This window comes from Siphateles boraxobius, unplaced genomic scaffold (genome assembly GCF_051911475.1).
Source record: "Siphateles boraxobius isolate OS27281-9 unplaced genomic scaffold, OSU_SipBor_1 1, whole genome shotgun sequence".
NCBI lineage: Eukaryota > Metazoa > Chordata > Actinopteri > Cypriniformes > Leuciscidae > Siphateles > Siphateles boraxobius.
Genome location: NW_027508699.1, coordinates 25,866,835 through 25,888,811, shown reverse-complemented (window position 1 = coordinate 25,888,811; position 21,977 = coordinate 25,866,835). Strand labels below are relative to the sequence as shown.

Here is a 21,977-nt window from a genome sequence, read left to right as displayed (position 1 = left end):
ATCAGTTCACCAGTTCCACCAGGATCCCTCGACCGCCTTGGTCGCTCGTCGACCTACCATCACCTTCACCCCCCCCCCCCCCCCCCGCTCCATTGGACTCCTCACTCGCTTCGGCTCTTCCTTGGTCCTCCGTCCCTCTGTCTCCACTGCACCCTTCTGTGTCCCCATCTACACCACAGTCGCCCAAGCCAGTGGCTTCCCCGTGTCCCTCTGAACCCTCTACTCCACCATGATCCGGGATACCTCCATCTTCTCCCTGTCATCCTCCCTCAGTGGTTCCGCCTCTGTCCGTCATTCCCCTAAAACCTCCTGCCCTTCATCCTCCATTGCTCCTCCCTCCATCGGCTCCACCATGGATCTTCATCCTTCCCTCTGAACCTATCACCTCTCAACCAAGCCCTTCTTCTCCTGATATTCTGCCTGCCTTCTCCAGCCCTTCACCCACACCTGCTGCCAGCCCTCGCCTGCTCCTCTGCTCCTCATTTTGGAAATATATCCTCATCTCCGTCTGCCTTCCTGCAACCCACCGTGAAAATAAAACTACAGTGTGACTAGGGCTGGACGATATGGCCAAATTTTATATCACGATATATTTCTTAATTTCGGTCGATACGATATAATTCCGATATCGATATGAACAATATAAAAGCCTCAGAAAAACTGCCAAGAACGGCCATAACAGATGTCTGTTCCTAAAATCTTCTGAACAATGAATTTGCCAAGTCTATGAAATCTGCTGGAGTCTTTCGCTACTGCACCATAACAAACTACATGAAGCAATGAAATAACCCATCATAACAATAATATTCTCTTCTCAATACCTGCTACAAGACTATGAAAGCATATGGGTAGCAATATTCCGTTTGAAATGTAATATGAAAAATGACAATGTAATATGTAAAATGGCAATGCATTTCTGTTTTTAAATTTACATTTGCCATAACATTTGGTAAACAAAATGGGGGATTTTTTTCCGATTTAAATCCCATTTCCTTCATTTACATAAATTTAGGGACTATGGTGTTACAAAATCCAGGAAATAATTAAGTTGATTATAATGATAAATTCTGCCAAAAATAAAAGTAGGCTACTAAACTATGTATAACAAAAATATGTCTTACTTTTTTCAAGACTTCAGATAATCATTTTATAAAGTCAAAAATGTTCACCATTAATGTTTTGTGTGTAAATAAAACTGAAATATACAGAAATTGAATAAGGTTATCAAATTGTCTGAACTGCATAAATTATAAATTAAATATAGATTAATCATTATTAAAGCTACACACGTTCTTTAGACAAGATCAGTGAGTAATTTGCTCTGTTCCCCTTTGTTCTTTGGTTAACTTAACTGACAGACAGAATTGGCTGCTGTCCCTTTAAGATCTGTCGCTGATGAGAGGATCTTACGCATTTAATTTTCTCATTTAGGCTACTCTTAACTTTCATTTAAGATTTTATTTAACTCATTTAGACTGTTCTTGTGAGGATACAATTGACAAAACGGACATTTTGGCATAAATGTGTGTGTTATTATTCAAGCGCTAAAGAAAGAGAACTGGATTCTGTGCGTCGTGTGTGTGCGCGCGTCAGGACATTCACAGGGAGCGATACCTGCTCATTAGAACTTTCGGTGAGCTATTTTTAGAGTGTGGACGCGACGTTCCTGGCCGCGGACGCGCGCATCGGCACAGTCTATCTTCTGATCCTCGTTTGATGTGTTCCCGCTGCTAGTCGGACTCGGCAGTCACACTCCGGCACATTTTGCAGCACGCTGAAACACCACTGAATTTATACCACTGAATTAGTCTTTCCTCTCTTATCAACTATTTCGTATGCTTTCTCCTTACTTGTGGAAGCTCGTTCAGTCACATTTGCAAATTGCATTGCGGTCAGGGGCGCTCATTCTGTGGCTGAAACTTGCCGCGTTGGAGATCCGCTGTTCTGAGCAGTGGCTGCGTGTCTGTGGTGTACGTCATCAGGAAAGTAGCCAATTGTGTTCTGCTCTTTCTGACGGCTGCGCGCCTAACGTCAGTCAGTGACAAATGCTGCTATGTATATTGAAATATCGAAAATGTGTTTAAAAATCATATCACCGTTATCGAAAAAAAAAATATCGCGATATATATTGATATTGAATTATTGTCCAACCCTAAGTTTGACTAATTGTTTTTTGTCATTTGTTTATGGCATGACATGCAAAATACTGTATCACATTACTCCAAATATGTCACACTATATTAAGTTGCACGCTGTTAGAGAAGTCTGTTGTCTAATTGAAATCAGCTAACATGCTTGTAGCATGTCCACTTTCATAGAGCAACAATGCTTTTAATGAACCAATTTCAACAAAAAAGAGGGGAGAAACATGTTTTGATGTTAATTTCAAAATTCTTAATAGAAATGTTGGAGCACTTAGGGCAATACTGTAATGCAATTTGAAAAATGATTATGATTTTAATTAAAATCTGTTTGATTTGAATGGTATTTTGTGGTATTACAAAAATGTTCATAATGCAGGCAAAACAATTTTATATCAATGGATTATTTGTTTATTTATTTAAAAAAGGATCTTTGTCAAATTATCTCGATTCTGTCAATACTTTTCAGGCTTTTTGGTCGGTAACACGTCTACAATGTTCCCTCTGTAGGCAACTCAATAGGTTTTGAAACAGAGCATTAGTGATTTTCAGCAGAAAGATTAGTTATAGCCACACCTCACTAGTTCATACATGCCTTCATATCATGTGTGATAAGTTTCACACTTCTTTGGTGTGAGATATTGCTTGGCTTGATATTGGCCTCAGAGAGTAATAAAAGCATGCATGGCAATGTTGAGATATGGTAACACTTTACAATAAGCTTTTATTTGTTAATATTAGTTAACTACATTAGTTAACATGAATTAACAATGAGCAATACCTCTACACTATTTATTAATATTAGTTCATGTTAATCTCCGCATTTACTGTATTTGTAACCTCAAAAGTAGCATCTGTTTACATTAGTTAATGCACTATGAACATTAACATTTCTATTAACTAACATTAACAAAGATTAATAAATGCTCTAAAATATTTTGTTCATTGGTTCATGTTAGTTAATGCATTAACTAATGTTAACAAATGAGACCTTATTGTAAATTGTTTCACGAGTGATTGATTGCCATTCCATACAAATATGTATTGTGTAAATATTCAGACACTTACGGTGTCCATGACAAATAATTTGTAAAAATTGCAGCTAATAAGCAATTACATTAAATGTTCCAGTATATACTGTTTTGAATGTGGCTGGTTTCATTTTGCTTGTTGGGAATTTTCTACACAGTAGGAAATTAGATGTTTTTAGTAAAAACATTTTTCACATACATATTTTCTGTTATTAAGTCAATGTGTTTGGAGCTGAAATTTCAAAGAAATTACCTGTCTTGAATCATCTGCTCAAGTCTAAATCAATTAATTAATATCAAGTAATTGAACTTAATTTAAAGTTAAGCCCCAGTTCTCATGTTGGCATCTTCAATATATATAATTTTATGTGATGGCAGTCCTCTTCATGGAAGATGATTTCTGATTTGTAAAAGCCTAAACATGCATGATTGTAGTCCTCGATGTTTCGAATATAATTTGCTTGAGTACCTCTGGACCTGTACATTTTTTATTTGGTTTTATAATTTGGGGTAGTTTTCCTGAAAGTGAAGCATTGGAGAAAACCTTTCTCAGTCGATTTGCCTTTTATAACTCAGCAGATGATTAGTGCTGATCATAGCGCTGCTGACAGACAGCCGCAGTTCCTCACACATGTACTGTATGCTGAAGATGCCTGTCTGTAGAGTGGTTCACTTGGTGCTGCCACCCTATTAAACATGCTCTTGCTATTAAACATCAAAGTCAGGACCTGATTGGTTTCTCTAGGCCCAATTAATTTCCCTGGATGAGTTGAAACCCCTCATGTCAGGTCTTAGCATGTTGTTTGAAAATGAGCCTGATAAGAAAGCATGAGTTTTTCCATCATGAGGATGTGAGGAGCTCTGAGGTGAATTGTGTTTTCATCTACTGTATTTTGAATGAGAGCATGAGGGTGGCTATAGGGCTTTTTGATCTTGGAGGACGACCAAATTGGAAAATGCTTCCAGTTAAGAAAGGCACAGCTTGTTGGGTCGGGCCGAGTGTATGAAGTTTTTTTCCGTTGTTGTAAATGCTAAAAAAAGATAGGAAAGAACATGTCGTTTGACAGTTTTTGCTTACAAATAGGTTAGACTTAAATTAGGGGAACTTTTCTTTCTCCTAAATGGATTTTTTTTTTTAAAGAAAGAAAGAAAGAAAGAAAAAATAATCTGGCCAACATTATTTTTTTGTTTTTTTCTCTTTAATTACATTTTTCTAAATTGTTAGTGTTAAAATTATCTGCAAGCAGTACGTTAAATTTGTCAGATATTTGTGGGCTTTTCCCCTTACCATACTTTTTAACTTTTCTTCCATAGGTTATTTATTTAAAAAAAAAAAACATTAAAACTGGGAGACTAGTTTGTACTTTTCCCTCAGAAAATAAAAGCATTTCTTTTAAATTACCATTTATGGGTACATTTAAATATAACAAACACTGTCTCCAATGCTGTTGTCATTACCATCACACCAAGCATTTCAGAAAATTATTATGTTTTAACAAGAAAATATATTTGGTTATGATGGATATTAGAAGCGACAACATGTGGATCAGAATTCTGCTAATGAAGTTTTTCCACATGATTTCAGAGTATTTTTAATGGTTGTTATCTATTATTTTAAGACTTATAATTCAGATTTTTTTTATTTATTTTTTTGTAGATTCAAACTGAACTGACTTCTAGCTAACTTCTTGTGTTAGCAAGTTGTTGTTTTTTTACAAAAAAAGTAATTACCATCACAAATTAGGTATCAATGGCAATATGTTTTTTTTTTATTCCAAGGCATGATAAATGTTTTAACATAGATGAAACAGTAGTGTGAAGTTTCATTTGTCAAGATTTCAAAAAGGTTCCTAATTGAAGAATCACCCAAATGCATTATGGCACATTAGTGTTTATCAATTATAGCTCTCAATATAATCTGTCGTCTGACCAGAACCAGGATCTGTGGTTCCTGAGCCATTAAATCTCACATTTATGCCTCCATCTAGCTAGGCAGTTTGTAAATAGATGACTGATGAGTCTTTTGTGAAGCGTAGCCATTAACGTCATTGTGAATTATGGATAAACTGGTGAGGCTGCCCACCTAAATCTCCCAGAACTCTGCGTTCTGTCCATTTTAATGTCACAGTCCCATATAGAAGTTACTAAAGTGTGCAAAAGAGAGCACAAGAAAGTGATTAATAGTTTGTTGGAAACTGCTTTAGGCAGTGGAAGATGGCTGAATCTGTCATGTCCGGATACAGATGTGGCTTCTGAAGCACTACACAACTCTCCCACTCTGCCAGATGTTTCTTTATTGAGTCACTCATGCTGTGCTTCACCTGTTTCTTTTTCCATTCTAGCTGTTTCCTTGTCTTCGGGAAGGACATAGTACAATTCCCACACAGTTATTTTTCTTCATCATGTCATGAATAACATCCTTGACTAACTATTCAGTGTTCAATTTGAGGCCTACAAGTTGTCCTTTGGTTCCCATAGAACTGTGTCTTATAAAACTAGACTACTGTGTAAAATTACTTTACCATTCAAGTTTGGGGTCACTTTTCTATTATAATTTATATAATTTATTATATATTATATTCAAATGTGATTTATTTCTGTGATGGTAAAGTTGAATTTTCAGCATCATTACTCGAGTCTTCATTGTCACATGATCCTTCAGAAATCATTCTAATATGCTAATTTGGTGCTCAAGGAACGTTTCTTATTATTATCAATGTTGAAAACAGTTGTGCTGCTTAATAGATTTGTTGAAACCATGATGGTATTGTATTTGTGCCCATTTGTTCATAACATTCTAATTGTGACTATATTTTGTATAAAACAATTATACAAATAGGCTGCTTAATACATTTTGACTCTTATTTAAGTCTAGATCATTATACTAAATCTCAATAAGCTGGCTAAATAACAAAGAAAATGCAATTTAAAAATAGATTTTATACAGGCATTTATTTGTAATTGTTTAGTGGATGTTGGGTTGAAGGCCAACATGAATAATACAATGCCACAGTGTGGTCTGTTGGTTATAAAAAATTAAGTATATAGATGCTGTACACATTTTGTTGCCAGTTTATTTAATGGATTCCCTTGTGTCAATGTAAAAACCTTGCTTTTTTCACCCATTAGTTTATGACATAGGTGGGATATAAAATATTCATTAGCCTCTATTTCTGGCTAATTCTGTTATGGGTCAGCCTGCGTTGCTTGAGTTTGTGCTAGTGTCAATCTTTTTTCTTTTCTTTCTTTTTTTAGTTTATTAAGTTAGTCTAATGTGGGACAATATTTGATTCAGGGTCTTGGCTTATTATTGATCCTGACTTTATTGAGACCAAATAGCTAACTTCTGGATTGTTCAAAATTTAACCTCATTAACATTGGCATTTTCAAAAGAGGTGTAAGTCCCTCTTTGAGAGTAATATTACAGTTATACTAAATTAATGAGCACAATCCTGTGGAATTTATTCTAGAGCATCTGGAAGTGTTCCATTTATTGAATAATTGATTAGATGGCATTCGAAAAGAGTAGCTTGTTGATATTTTCTTACTAATTAATTTTATTGTCATTCTGTATTGCCATTGATTCTGTTTTGCTACCCCCCACCCCCCGACCCCAAAATGACTGTTGAAATTTCGCTAGAAAGTACTTTTTACTCTCTGGTGGGTAAGAAGTGAAGCTAAAGGAATGATGTGTGGTAATAAGAATTTGGGAAGAAATATTTTTGCTCAGAATTTTGCCTTCTGCTTCTACAAGGCCATTGGAGATGTGATGAATATTTCAGTAGCTTTGGTTTTGGGACTTCAGCATATACCAGTATATTCTTTAAGACAAAGTTGCAAGTATGCCTCCCATTATAGTTAGTAGAGAGTACAGTTTGAGGAGGAACTGATGACAGCAAAAAGAGTTTGTAAATGTGATTTTGAGAGAAGACCATATATCAATGGAGTAGCAACTTAGAGTGACCTCAGCCTTATTGGGTTAGTGTTATATTGATGTCCTATATTAAGGACCACTACTGTGCTGAAACATCCACCCACAGCTACAGCTCCAGAGAAAGATGCACACTGCAGAATCTGCAGCCTCCGTTGGCTTTCCTTAGCCGTTAACCTGAATGATCACAAGAAATGCGATAATTAGAGGGAACCGTGAGTGAGTCTGTGTCTGATTCCAGATCTGTTGTTATAGTAGGCGAATGATGACTGAATTATATACTGCATCTGCAGGGGCTAAAATGTGTAACCACTGGACATTTCATTGTCCCATAAGGTAACGGGAGATGAAGACAAAAATTGTGAGCTGGGTGTGTCCTTTTAAGTGTAAGTGCTATATATATATATATATATATATATATAGCAAATTGATCAAAATGTTATGATGATTACAATGTTACAAAAAAGTATATTTAAAATTAATGTAATCCTGAAAAAAGTTATCACAGTTTCCACAAAATATTTAGCAGCACAACTGTTTTCAACATTATTAAATAATCATAAAAAATCTTTCTTGAGTAATGTGACACTGAAGACTGGAGCAATGACTGCTGGAAATTCAGCTTTGATCACAAGAATAAATTACATTTTAAAATATATTAAAGTAGCAAAAAGTTATTTTAAATCGCAATAATATTTCACAATATTAGTGTTCTTAATGTATTTTTGTTACAAAATGCTGTCAAAAATATTTTAAAAATATGACTGACCCCAAATCTTTTAACTAATGTATGTCCAGGAATGTATTTATACTACACACCTCCCTTTAATGGTCATGCATGTCTTAGACTTGCACTCTTAGTCACACTTAGGTCATATTTCAACTGTTTACGTTCCTCTGTGTCATCCATCAAGATGGATAGACATTTTTCGCTCCACGGGCATATGTGACACGCAAATATATACTTGATTCCTGCTCTGACTGATACATTTTATATATTTAATTATATTTAAAATTATATACAGCATAATATATATATATATATATATATATATATATATATATATATATATCTTAAAAAATTCAGTTAGAGCGGGAATTAAAGCTTTGTCAGGACAGCATCACCGTCCTCTCTGTAACTGTATTTTTGGCTTGTTCCTGTGCCTGTGACTGGCGCCGGTGTGATTCATTAGGGGGGTTGGTGAGTGTTGAGCGATTCCCTAAAGGAGCTCAAACCAGGCTGAGCCGTGTGAATTGTGTCAAACAGTGTTTTTTCTCCCTAGTGCTGATGATGGTTATTGCAGAGGAGTCACACATGCTACACGGGGTGTTGGTGCAGGTGAGGTGTAGTTACGGGGCCAGTCTTGGGATGTGTTGAGAGATCAGTATATCCTTTACTTCCTCCCCTACATGGCCAGCCTGTGAGTTCGCACTTGCAAGCTGCTGATGTGAGCCCCCATTCCCCCCCCCCCCCCCCATCCGAACTGCCGCGGGGGAGCTTTCAACAGCTGGCCATGTGTGAAATCAAGAGGCTTTCCCATCCGGTTTCATCCAGCGATCACGCCAGGAGAGAGTGAGAGGGAGAAATTAGCCGCAGGTCTTGACTTCAGGCTGTAGAGTGTTGCTGCGTAAATTTTCTTGCATTTGGCTTCTTACTCTTAGATTTGATTGGAATAAACCCGTCAACATTGTAATTGCTCACAGCAAGATTTGGATAGCCAAGAAGTGATTTCTATTTTATCCCAATTAAACCTGAAGAAAGGTGCAGTTTCACTGTTGCTGTGCAAATTACATCGTATTGAATAGATTTTTCTTACATTTATTTTTGCTTCACATGGTTAATGGGGTTTGAAAGTGACTTTGGACTTTCTTTATCAATATTATACTAAAAAATAATGCTGTGAGTAAGGTATTTTATGTTTAAGGTAATTCAGTGGCTGGGTATAGTATTCTGTTTTAACTGCATATGAATAATAATTGCCATGGATCAATAGCTATGTTTCCATCCAAAGTTGAGAATTTAGCTTATGTGAACAATTGGATTATCGCATAACATATTTTTTTATGAATAAAGCAGCGTTTCCAGCCCATTTGTTCAAGAGAACAAAATCGTCACTTGCTGGGAAACTGGCACAAAATATTTTTAACAAAAATTGAAGTTTCTGTAATCGGGAAAGCCATTTCTGGATGTTTTTCCCTTCATCATAAATGACTTGCACCTCAGAACGCGTAGACAAAACACGATAAATGACAAACTATGGCTCAGGCATTTCAGAATGACCAAACCAACATTTGAGATGCTGTGTGATTTGATTGGTTCACTGGTTAGTCGAGTTATCGAATCACATCATCTGTTGAGGCAAAGTCACGTGAGTTTGTTGTTGCACATCAAGGGATTTATTCGGTTCCATCGTAGTTTATGCGCATGTCTTCTTATTGGATGAAAAATGAAAATCAGTGTTTCACCATTTGTGGGTCTGTTCCCACCTGTGGACAAAAAAGGAAAAAGCTTTTAATAAAATATAACTAACTATATAGTCATGCATGGTTAAGATAGCAAAATCAATTGATTTTAAAAGGGAGAAACACTTCCTTTTGTCAAACTTTTTGATAAATTACTCTGTCACCAAACTAGGCATATGGCAACATAGAGTGGTTAAAATTTCCAAAACAATAACTGACAATTTGTTGTTAAAATTACAACAAAGCTTGCACAAATTATTAGCACATCTACTACAACAGCATTGGCACAGCTATAGGGAAGCTACTCTGACATAGTATTAGCATAATTCATGTTTGATTAAACTAAATTTTCTGCTGCAATAGAGATTATCTTAATATAACAATAATGATCAGCTACATGATGCTTCAGTTTGAAGCTATTTCTGCATTTGGATTTAGGCTGATGGAGATCGAAGTTTGTTCTCACCCAACAGTTAAATCATAAATGCACAGGAGTGTGATGTAACTCCCCTCTCTTTTGTTTTGTAGGCCATTTTTGTAAATTGAAATCCAGGAGGGTTCAGCGGCGCAGAGAGGTGACGTTGACCGGATGCGTGTAGCGGAGCGTGCCGTGTGGCTTTGACCATGAGCCGGCTGATGTTGGGCCGGACCCTGGAGCGGATCTGCAAGGCTGTGCTGTTGCTCTGCCTGGTGCACTTCCTCATCATGATGATCCTCTACTTCGATGTATACAGCCAGCGCTTCGACATTTTCAGCCGCTTCAACAATGGCCGCGGAGTGAACAGCTCACGAGGACCCCACCACTACTACTACAACTTCTCCAGTGGAAGGCCCAACACTACCTTTGCAAGTTACCTGGCCACAGCTGACCATCTTCTGCCCAGCACCAAGCCAGAGGCAAACCACACTCCACCAACCCCTAAACCATTACCACCATGTCCAGAGGTACCTCCTGGTCTGGGTAAGTTCTTATAGGTACTTACTTGGCACATATAGAAAAGTATGAACTCTAGGGCTGTACGCTAAATCAAAATGCAATCAAAATTGTGTCATAGCATAGAACTGGAGCTATTATTAAACTTTTGGTCAACTACACACTACAACTGAAAATTTGCCTTGTCTTTTTCAATATTCAATACCATTTTCACTACCACAGGGAAAACTTGCCACAACATTAAGGGCATAAAATTGAAACAGAAAGTTCATTTACTTTTGACCATAGTCAAAATTTTATCTTATCAATCGAAACTTTGCTTTCTGATTATTAATTAATAATAATAAGAAGAAGAAAAATATAAATAATAATAAAATAATAATAGTAATCACAATAATTAATATTTATAATGATTATTATTATTATTAAGATTATTATTATTAAGTCAAAGACAGAAATATATTATCATTGTAATACACTGTACGCTGTACAATAAAAAATAAATACTTAGTAATTAGTAATTCTTCCTAATTTTAATTTCTTAAAATTTCTTCTCTTTCAATAGTTAAACCCTTGAGCTTTTATTTTGGTGGAAAACTGCAACTACACACTGAGGTGGATGCTGAGGTGGGTTATAATTGTTGGCCAGGCGACACCTTGTCTTCTGTGACAGGACGCTCTTGGCAAGGAACTAAATCAGGCCTCTATGTTGCAACTTCGTAAAAGTAAGAACAAAATCCCTTACATAACTATAGCAATCAAACAGTCAGTTGTGCGAGAGAAAAGAATAATATGAATAATACGAGAGACAGTAATGCATGGAAGGCGCTCAAGCCTCAAAACTCTCAATTAGTGGCTTGAATAGTTGAAAGCAGATGATGACTGGTGCGATATAAGGGACATGTGTGCAGGACTCCAGTCACTGTTCCCCATCTCAGAGCCATAATGGATTCTCTGCAGACTCCAATTACTGTAAAAGCCGTCGTCTCGCTCTGTTTTCCGAGCTGACTGGAGAGTTAAAATGGATTTAACATCAGCATGCTCTTCAGCGCACTTATATTTCATCTGCCGAACCGCTTTATTACCGGTGTCTTACGCAGTGCGTGACGTGTTTAGAGAAAATTAGCTGTAAACTAACAGGACTGTATCAATTTACTATATTCTACTACTATGTCAGTCAGCTCCTGTTGACCCTAGAATAAAATATAAGGGGAGAAAAGACAGAACTGCTTTATGGGATGTCTTCCTAGGTGAAGTAATTATTGTGCAACAGGAAGTCAAATCTCTGTACATTATAAGGCGAAATACCTCTTCCAGAGTAGTATAATCCATCTGCATAAAGAAAAAAAAAAATCGAATTAATTACAATGTCATTGCACTGCATTTTCTAGCTCATAATAGGGCAAAGCTTTATAATGAATGTGCAGCAGCTATTTGATATGCCTGCAAGCAGCGGGTCTTTGCCACCCATATCCTTCTAATGAGTTTAAAGCAGAGCTCTGGAGGGAGTTGAGCTGTGTCATATGAATCGTTTGCTGTCCAGCCTGCTCAGGGGTCTCTCTCTTCCTCCATTTTCATACTTTGCTATTTCTACCCTCTTGAGTAATGGCAGAAACCCAAGATGGCCATCTCAAAACTTGTCACATTCACACTCATGGCCCAAAATGCTGAGAGAATTTGATAGATGTCTTTAGGTGATCTTCATGAAATCCGATGTTGCCTCATCTGTAAGGCAGAGTGGAATCTGTCATTCGCTGGAACTTTGACAGGAAGTGTTCAAATGAAAACGCTCTACTGTATTCCCACTTTCCCAGCTTTTTTGCGTACCCCTTCCTGTCTTCTAGCTGCAGAAAGTACAAAGAACCCTGTGTCGACCACTGTTTTCAAAGAAATGCAGTGTTTCCAGCAGTTAAAGTGTGGAACAGGCTGTTTATGATACCATCCCAGCCTCTTGTGTTCAAAGCCACATTTCAGTTTGTCATTGGCAGTGCTGCTTAGTCTTCAAAATGCCACTGTAATGCGTATTTGATGTTTGCTGTCAAGCCAAAACAAGTGCGTTTGCAGTAAACACTTGCACTTTGGCGATTAGAAAACTGTAAACATTTAGAAAAATCGTCTTGATTGAGATGCCATTGAGCCGTAATTAGCCCAAAGAGATTTCGCGAATGATCATTGATTGCATTATGCGCACCCTTTCCATCACTCAATTTACAAGAACTGACCTGTTGATGTTGGTTTAGAGAGACTGATGTAATTGAGGCGTGTAAGAAGCAGACGTTTCCAGCAAGATTTCCATGCCGGTCCCACTTGGTGTAGAACATGTATTTTATTGCAGCAGTGGCCTGTGGGGAAAACCCAGTGTCTTTGGTAGATTGCTTCCCATCTGGCAGGTGTGGCTTGTGGATGATGATGACTCACTGGTACCTTCTTCCTGGAGGGAAGCTGTGTCACACTGTTAGCCACCACACAAGCGGCAGGAGGCCTTCCGTGTTATAATCACTCACAAGGATTTAATGCATTAGAAATAGCCAACAACCTGGTGTCACAAACAGAAAGTTTTTATATCAGAGCTTAAGATTTTTTACAATATTGATGACTGACCACTTACATACAGTGGGGTTCAAATGTGAACACAGAAAATCTGGAATTCAGAATTTTTTCTTTGTATTTTTATATATAGTACAAGAATATCCTTTTCAAATCTATGTGATAAACAAGTTAAGGCTAAAAGTAAGGTCAACAGTAATCAAAAAGTAATCCGATTATATTACCTAAAATGTGTAATGTAATAGATTACTACAGTTTTTGTCATGTAATTTGTATTCAGTAATGGACTACAATTTGTAAGAAATCTACCCAGCACTGTATACGTAAGGAATAATTGACAACGGGCCGATGAATTATTCGAAAAAGAATGCACACCCGAGGTGGTAATGTGGCCGAGACGCAAAGCAGATTTTTTTTCCCCAATTCATTTCATTATTTTTCAATGATTCAGTGACCCGGAGTCAATTATTCCGCTTATACTACAGTTGCCACACCTCAAAACATTGTTCAGATTATGTATTTCAAGACATTTGTCAGGTTTTTTACCCTTAAAATGCTCTTGTGTGTAGGACTAATTTCTTTTGCTTCTAATCCCAAGCCTCTGTTACTAATTCCAAAACGTTATTTAAGAGCTAGTAACAAAGGCTTGAGCCATTGAAAGCAGACTAATGCAGATATTAATGCAGTTATGAGAGAGAGAGAGAGATTAAGCGTATGTGAATTACCTGAGTCTGTCTCTCAACAGTGTTTGGCAGCAGCATCTCTGCTAATAGCGAAACTGTAAGTTTATCTGCTCCAAGAACAGCACCGTTATTACCTCACTAGTGAGAAATGTCATGTAGCTTTTAAGTTGTTCAACTATTTTACTGATAAAATTGCTAGAGCAGCACTGACAACACATTTCTGTGCCAGGAGTGTGTGTCCGTACTGTATGTGTGTGCGCTTGAGTGGAGAGAGAGCGGTAGAAAGAGTATGTGCTGTCCGTACATAAACATATTTTTGTGCAAAAGACATGAAAATAATTTGTCGTTTAAATTTGCCTATTATTTTTATTTACTTAGTCAGTGTTTTTTTGGGGTTTGGTTCTTTTGCTGTTGTAAACTGTAAGGACCTTTGAAATAATTGAAATCGTTTGGCGAAATGATGTAGATGTGTAATAAAGTCCTGCCTGCAACTACTTTAGCCGTGCGTTTCCCTGAAAATAATTGTATACCTTAGAACATTTGTCAACCAATCAGAATCAAGCATTCAACAGCCCCATATATATATATATATATATATATCAGCCAAAATTGTAATATTGTGGCATCACGAAATTAAATGTGAGCAAATTTGTAACAATTAAGCACAATATGATGTTAGGATAATTCTCAGGAATACTGGATGACATTATCAACAAATTATTTTATTAAATTAGAAAAATCCAAAATAGAAGCATTTTTGACTAGTGCTCTCTGGCCATTGATTCATTCATCAAAATCCTGTCTTAAATACGACAAGTGCCCCTGCCAAAGTGAATAGTTCAGCTTCAGTAGTAACTCATGAGTAGTTCAGCTTCAGTAGTAACTCATTTAAGCGTCTCATAGAGCTGATGTGTTGGGATGCTGTAGCCTGCGGCTTCTGTCTGTGACCGTTCTCGAATGAAACTCAGCCTATTGACCAGCTAACCAGCTGGTCTAAATGTCTCTGACTCACAGGAAGCTGACAACCGACTCCATGAGGAGGGAAAGACATTCTCTCGGGCCCAATAATGACATCCTTCTCTCCCTTGAGTTTCCATCAAGCAAGAGGGGAAAATTCATCCCAGAGAAAGCACTTTAGGAAGGGGCACTGCCAGCACTTCAGCAAAAAGATTTTGTGAGAGGTGAGATACAAACAAATGGGAGAGATCAGAAAAGGCAATTATTCACTTGTTCACTCCAAAATGATAATTCTGTCAGTATTTACTCACCCTCGTGCTGTTCCATACTCCCAACTACTTTTCATGGTGCTTAAGATGGTGCTTTTTAATTGACATTTTAGATGGTGTTTTGTTTGAACTTTACTTAAACCATCACTTTTCTTGATGAATTTTATATTGCTGCTGAAAAAGTGCTAAAACTTCAGAGAATTTTGTAGTGTGGATGTGATAATTGCCAGTATTCATGACAGTATAATATGGATACAGTATATTGTGCACATGCCTTAAGCATGGTTTCTCTTTTTCGGTTGAGTCAGTTGCTTGCTACAGTACTTGGGTTGTCAGGCTGCCACGATGTGTTAATAGTACTGTAAGACCAGAGATCTATATGTTGTAAAAGAGCTTAGAAAGCAAACTGGGTTTGGCACCAAGACAGAGTAAAGTCTACTATTTTGTGCAGTTCGGGAATAGTATTAAGGAGACATGTTTTCTTTTTCTTTTCTTTTTTAATAAGAACAGTCAGCCCATTTTCTTTCACTGGGACAAGCAGTATTTTCTCTTGGTGTTTCAAGCTGCACTGCTTCTGCACATAAATTTTACAGTAAGGGCAATTTCAGTCAACAATTAGTCATGTGTGTAAGATGTGTATGTAGACATAAATCCATAAAATGGTCCCTTTGCAGATACCTTTAAAGGGGTCATATAATGGTACATGCACTTTGTTGATTATACAGAAATGTGTGTTGGCAGTGCCTATACACAACCATCATATAATGATAAAAATCCATCCAGTGTTTTTGTTTTAATCTCCTTATATGTTTTCCCCTGCCTCCGTTCGATTTTATGACGTCAATAAAACGGATGCCCCTCCCACGATTGTTAATTGACAGCAGCGTTTCTATGGTTTCAATGGTTTTATTGTATTTTTCAATAGGTTCCGAGTGCCTGACAACTGTGATCGTATTTAGATATAAAATGTATGACAAATAAGGGCGTGGTTAACTCTGATTGACAGCTTGATTGACAGCTGATAACGGGCTGCGCCGAGTTGAATTCTTGAAATTTGACGTCTCGGCCATGATCTGACACAACACATCATACCACCTCTGTATCCTTTCTGAACATTTGTATTGAAATATCGTACATAAAATGGCTTGCTCTGCTATAAACTGCACTAACCGACACTGTTGGAGTACTTCGCTCCATTTTTTCCGGTAAGTGACATTCCACTACTATTTCACGTAGTTGGCACTATTTAGCATCAATGTTTGTGGGCAGTGGCACTGCAACAGTTAGCATTAAATCGCCTCAGATAAGTTAGCGTCCGAGGTAATTTACCTATGGTTATAACTGATGTTTGAAACACTGTAAATGCGTCTGCCAAATGAATAAATGTAACATAAGAATAGAATGATATGTCCCACATTGAAGTGTTAATATATTTTGGGTTGTACTCATCAGCAGCTTTGCAGTGAATGTAGTAGCCATTGACTGTAAAAAGTAGCCTAATCTGTCGATCTTATAACGTTACAGATAGCTGAGGCTGCCGCTGCTTGGCTGAAGAGGCGCGCCCACCGGCCGGCTCAGTCTCACACAAAGCCCGCCCTTTTACCCATATTTGGATTGGTCAGAAGGTGGGCGGGGTTATGATTTCCCAAGATTTTCAAAGATGGCGCCGCCCATACCCCCCATAAACGGCCTCAAAACCGTTATTCAGAAAGTCTATGGGTGACATCACAGACGCTTTGTCCATTTTTTTTACAGTCTATGGTTTCAACACAGACCCACCCTGAGCGAGCTGTCATCATAGTCCGCCATTGTTGATACACTGGAGCAGGATGGAGTCTAAGCGATTGTGGTGTTCTGTTTACAGATTTATTAAACTCCTTCGGGGTCAAGCAAAACGTCACCGGACCAACTCATCGTCTTAATCATACACTCGATTTAATTATATCATATGGAACCGATCCAACCGATATAGATATTGTACCGCAAAGTGATGATGTGACTGACCACTACTTGGTAACTTGCATATTACGCACTGCTATAATATGTCATGCTGCGCCACGTTATCGACCAGGTAGAACAATTCGTCCATCTACCATAGATCATTTCTCAAATAGCTTATCTGATCTGTCCCAGCTGCTGCCTGAACCCAAACAAACAGATGAACTAGATGAACTAACTAGCACTATGAGCTCCATTCTCTCTAGAACATTGGATATTGTTGCACCCATTAGATTAAAAAAGGTCAGAGAAAAAAGTATAGCACCATGGTACAATAATACTACGTATGTTTTAAAGAGAGAAACCCGTAATTTAGAGCGTAAATGGAAAAAAAACTAATTTAGAGGTCTTTAGAATCGCGTGGAAAGACAGTATGTCACGTTATAAAAAGGCCCTTAAAACGGCCAGGGCGGAGCACCTCAGCAAATTAATAGAAAACAACCGAAATAATCCAAGGTTTTTATTTAATACCATGGCTAGACTAACAAATAAACAGACGTCGTCTGAACAAAATACCTCGTTACAGTTTAGTAGTAATGATTTCATGAACTTCTTCACCGAGAAAATTGAAAGCATCAGAATCAAAATCGTAAACGTTCGATCTCTGCTCGCGCCTTATAATTCAGCTGCAATTATCACCCCGCGAGAACAATTACAATGCTTTACAACCATAGAACAAAAAGAGTTAAATAAACTTATCACTTCATCTAAAACAACAACATGTTTATTAGATCCTATACCAACTGAACTACTGAAAGAAGTGTTACCTATAGTGGAAGAGCCTCTTCTCAATATTATTAACTCATCTTTATCTTTAGGTCATGTTCCAAGAACGTTCAAGCTGGCAGTTATAAAACCTCTTATTAAGAAACCACAATTAGATCCAAATAACCTAGCAAATTACAGACCCATTTCGAATCTTCCATTTATGTCAAAAATATTAGAAAAAGTTGTGGCTGCTCAACTCGGCTCTTTCTTGCAAGAAAACGACATCTATGAAAAGTTTCAGTCTGGATTCAGGCCACATCATAGCACTGAAACTGCCCTTGTTAGAATCACAAATGATTTACTTTTAGCTTCGGACCAAGGCTGTATCTCAGTACTAGTTTTACTTGATCTTAGTGCTGCGTTCGATACTATAGATCACACAATACTCTTAGATCGACTACAAAATTACACTGGTGTTCAAGGACAAGCATTAAGCTGGTTCAGGTCATACTTATCTGACCGCTACCATTTCGTCTACTTAAATGGAGAAAAATCGATTATAACTTCGGCAAACTATGGAGTGCCGCAGGGATCTGTGTTAGGCCCTTTATTATTCTCAATATATATGCTGCCACTTGGTAATATTCTATGGAAACATGGAATTAGTTTCCATTGTTATGCTGATGACACTCAAATATATATTTCATCACGGCCAGATGAATACGCTAAATTATCCAAATTGACAGATTGTGTTAATGATATAAAAGATTGGATGACGCGTAATTTTCTTTTATTAAATCCAGACAAGACAGAGGTAATACTTATCGGTTCTAAAAACCGTCCACAAAACCCTTCACAGCACGACTTTAACATAGTAGGATGCCCTGTTACTTTATCCGCTACAGTAAAAGACCTGGGTGTTATACTAGACCGCAACCTGTCTTTTGAAAAGCATATTTCATATGTTACAAAAACAGCCTTTTTCCACCTTAGAAACATTGCTAAGCTACGTAATATGCTATCAGTCTCTGATGCAGAAAAGTTAGTTCATGCATTCATGACCTCGAGACTAGATTACTGTAATGCTTTATTAGCTGGTTATCCTGTATCTTCAATAAACAAGCTACAGTTAGTCCAAAATGCAGCCGCTAGAGTTCTTACTAGATCAAGAAAATATGATCATATAACACCGATTTTATCATCACTTCATTGGTTACCTATAAAGTTCCGTATTAAATACAAGATATTGCTTTTGACTTATAAAGCTCTAAATGGTTTAGCTCCAGTCTATTTAACGGATCTTCTATCGCCTTACAATCCATCGCGCTCTTTAAGATCACTAGATTCGAGGCTTCTGGTCATTCCTAGGATATCCAGATCCACCAAAGGAGGCAGAGCATTTTCACATTTAGCTCCGAAGCTCTGGAATAGCCTTCCTGATATTGTTCGTAGCTCAGACTCTCTCTCCCAGTTTAAAACTAGACTGAAGACGCATCTATTTAGCCAGGCATTCATATAAATTTTTATCTTACAGTTACTGTAAATTCGGCCTCTAGTTCATAAACGCCAGAGGAGAACTGGCCCCCGACTGAGCCTGGGTTCTCCCAAGGTTTTTTTTTCTCCATTGGGTCATTTGATGGGGTGTTAGGACACCATTAGGTCACTGGATGGAGTTTTTCGGTTCCTTGCCACTGTTGCCTTTGGCTTGCTCAGTTGGGGATATTCAAATTAATTAACCAATCATACCATTGATTAGCTCTACCAAACTTGGATGTCTTTTTTTCCAGTAATAAACAAACATTGTTAAGTTGTTTTGATTGATACTGTGAAGCAGCTTTGATACAATCTGTATTGTGAAAAGCGCTATATAAATATATTTGACTTGACTTGACTTGACTTGACTTCTGTTCTTGGGTGCAATAATAAACACAGCAGTCATTTTAACACAGCGGCATGTTTTCTCTGTAAGGTTACGACGTTCTCAATATAATTCATAATCCCACGTTTATAATAAACAACGCGTTATGGTTAATGTTTCAGCACTGACAGTTGTACCTAACACTGAGATAACGTTACACATCACTGACAAGCCTACATTTATCACATCAATCTGTCAGCGAACTAACCTATAGATCAGTAAACACATAGCGTCTGTATCTCATTACTCTAAGTTACCCTGCCAGTACATAAGTTACAAAAATAGATCAAAGTGACATTACTTTAACCAACCATTCAGAAACGTCCTGTTCGAGCCTTAATTGTCAAACTTCTTCGGGGCCGTCATCTTGTTCCGGGTACGACTCCGGATCAAATTGGTATGGTAGAACAGATGTTTCCTCAGAGACTCCCACTGCCATTCTTGTTGCAAAATATACCCTCAACTGTTGTCAAGGCAAAACTCCACGTGCTTCATGTCAAAACGCCCCAAAGAACAGAGGGGCGGAATGAGCAAAGCTCATCATCATTTAAAGACATATAGGCAAGGCAAGTTTATTTATATAGCACATTTCATACACAATGGTAATTCAAAGTGCTTTACATAGAAGAAATTAAAATAATCAAAAGAAATCAGAATAATTAAAACAGTTTAGAATAAAAGATAAAATACAGAAATCAGAATAATTAAAACATAAAATAAAATACAGTGCAAACAGTCGGACGAACAGTGGCACAGTGCTCATTCAGTAAATGCACAGCTAAACAGATGTGTTTTGAGTCTGGATTTGAATGTGACTACTGTAGGAGCACATCTGATCTCTTCTGGAAGCTGGTTCCAGCTGCGGCTGGCATAGTAGCTAAAAGCAGACTCGCCATGCTTAGAGTGAACCCTTGGTATTTCTAGCCGATGTGATCCTAATGATCTGAGTGATCTGTTGGGTTTATATTCAGTGAGCATATCTGCAATGTATTGAGGTCCTAGGCCATTGAATGATTTATATACCAGTAATAATACTTTAAAATCAATCCTAAATGTAACTGGCAGCCAGTGTAAAGACCTGAGGACTGGTGTGATGTGTTCATATTTTCTGGTTCTGCTCAGAATCCTAGCAGCAGCGTTCTGTATGAGCTGCAACTGTCTTATGGTCTTTTTGGGAAGGCCAGTGAGAAGTCCATTACAATAATCCACCCTACTGGTGATGAAAGCATGCACAAGTTTTTCTAAGTCTTGACTGGAAACAAAGCATCTAATTCTTGCAATATTTTTCAGGTGATAATATGCTGATTTAGTTATTGCTTTGACATGACTACTGAAACTAAGGTCTGACTCTAGAGACACACCCAGATTCCTGACTTGATTTTTAGTTGTTTGACCCCTAGACTGAAGGTATGCGTTCACCTTGAGAACTTCATCTTTGTTTCCAAACGCAATGACTTCAGTTTTGTCTTTGTTTAACTGAAGAAAGTTTTGGCACATCCAATTGTTTACTTCATCAATGCATTGGCAAAGGGAGTCAATGGGGCTGTAATCGTTAGGCGATAGGGCTAAGTAGAGCTGTGTGTCGTCTGCATAGCTATGGTAAGCGATTTGGTTCTTTCTCATTATTTGGCTCATTGGGAGCATGTACAGGTTGAATAGGAGTGGCGCAAGAATTGAGCCTTGAGGGACTCCGCATGTCATGGATGTCCACTCAGACTTATGGTCTCCTATACTCACATAATAACCTCTGCCTCCTAAGTATGACCTGAACCATTTTAGGACTATCCCAGAAAGCCCGACCCAGTTTTCCAGCCTGTCAAGAAGTATTTTGTGATCGACAGTGTCAAATGCAGCACTGAGGTCGAGTAGTACCAGCACTGATAATTTGCCTGTATCAGTATTTAAGCGAATATCATTTATTATCTTTATGAGCGCGGTCTCTGTACTGTGGTGCGGTCGGAAACCAGATTGAAAATGGTCAAAGTATCCATTCGAGCTTAAGAATTTGTTCAGCTGATTGAAGACAACTTTTTCAATGATCTTGCCTATGAAAGGAAGATTTGAGATCGGTCTATAGTTGTTTAATATGGTCTTATCCAGATTGCTCTTTTTCAGGAGGGGCTTGACAACAGCAGTTTTCAGGGAGGTCGGAAAACTCCCAGAGAGAAGTGAGGCATTTACCACTTCTAGGAGATCTGCTTCTAAGCTGTGTAACACATTTTTGAAAAAAGATGTGGGAAGTGCATCAAGGGCGCAGGTTGATGTTTTTAGTTGCTGTACGGTTTCTTCCAAAATTTTGCCATCAATTTCTTCGAAATCAGACATAGTTGCTACTTTCTCGTGCTGTTGTTTGATCTGCCTGACCCCAGCGCAACTCAAGGATGAGCTGATCACCTT

General features: G+C 37.7%; 1 protein-coding gene across 1 annotated transcript in view; it reads left to right on the top strand.

Moving 5' to 3' along the window:
• b4galt2 (UDP-Gal:betaGlcNAc beta 1,4- galactosyltransferase, polypeptide 2) overlaps window positions 1–21,977 on the top strand; it is a 147,637-nt gene that overhangs the window by 7,925 nt on the left and 117,735 nt on the right. The window contains exon 2 of the mRNA XM_077231373.1: window positions 10,095–10,527. Within this exon, the coding sequence (XP_077087488.1) occupies window positions 10,191–10,527 (337 nt within the window). The 5' untranslated portion in view covers window positions 10,095–10,190. The remainder of the gene's footprint in view (window positions 1–10,094; window positions 10,528–21,977) is intronic.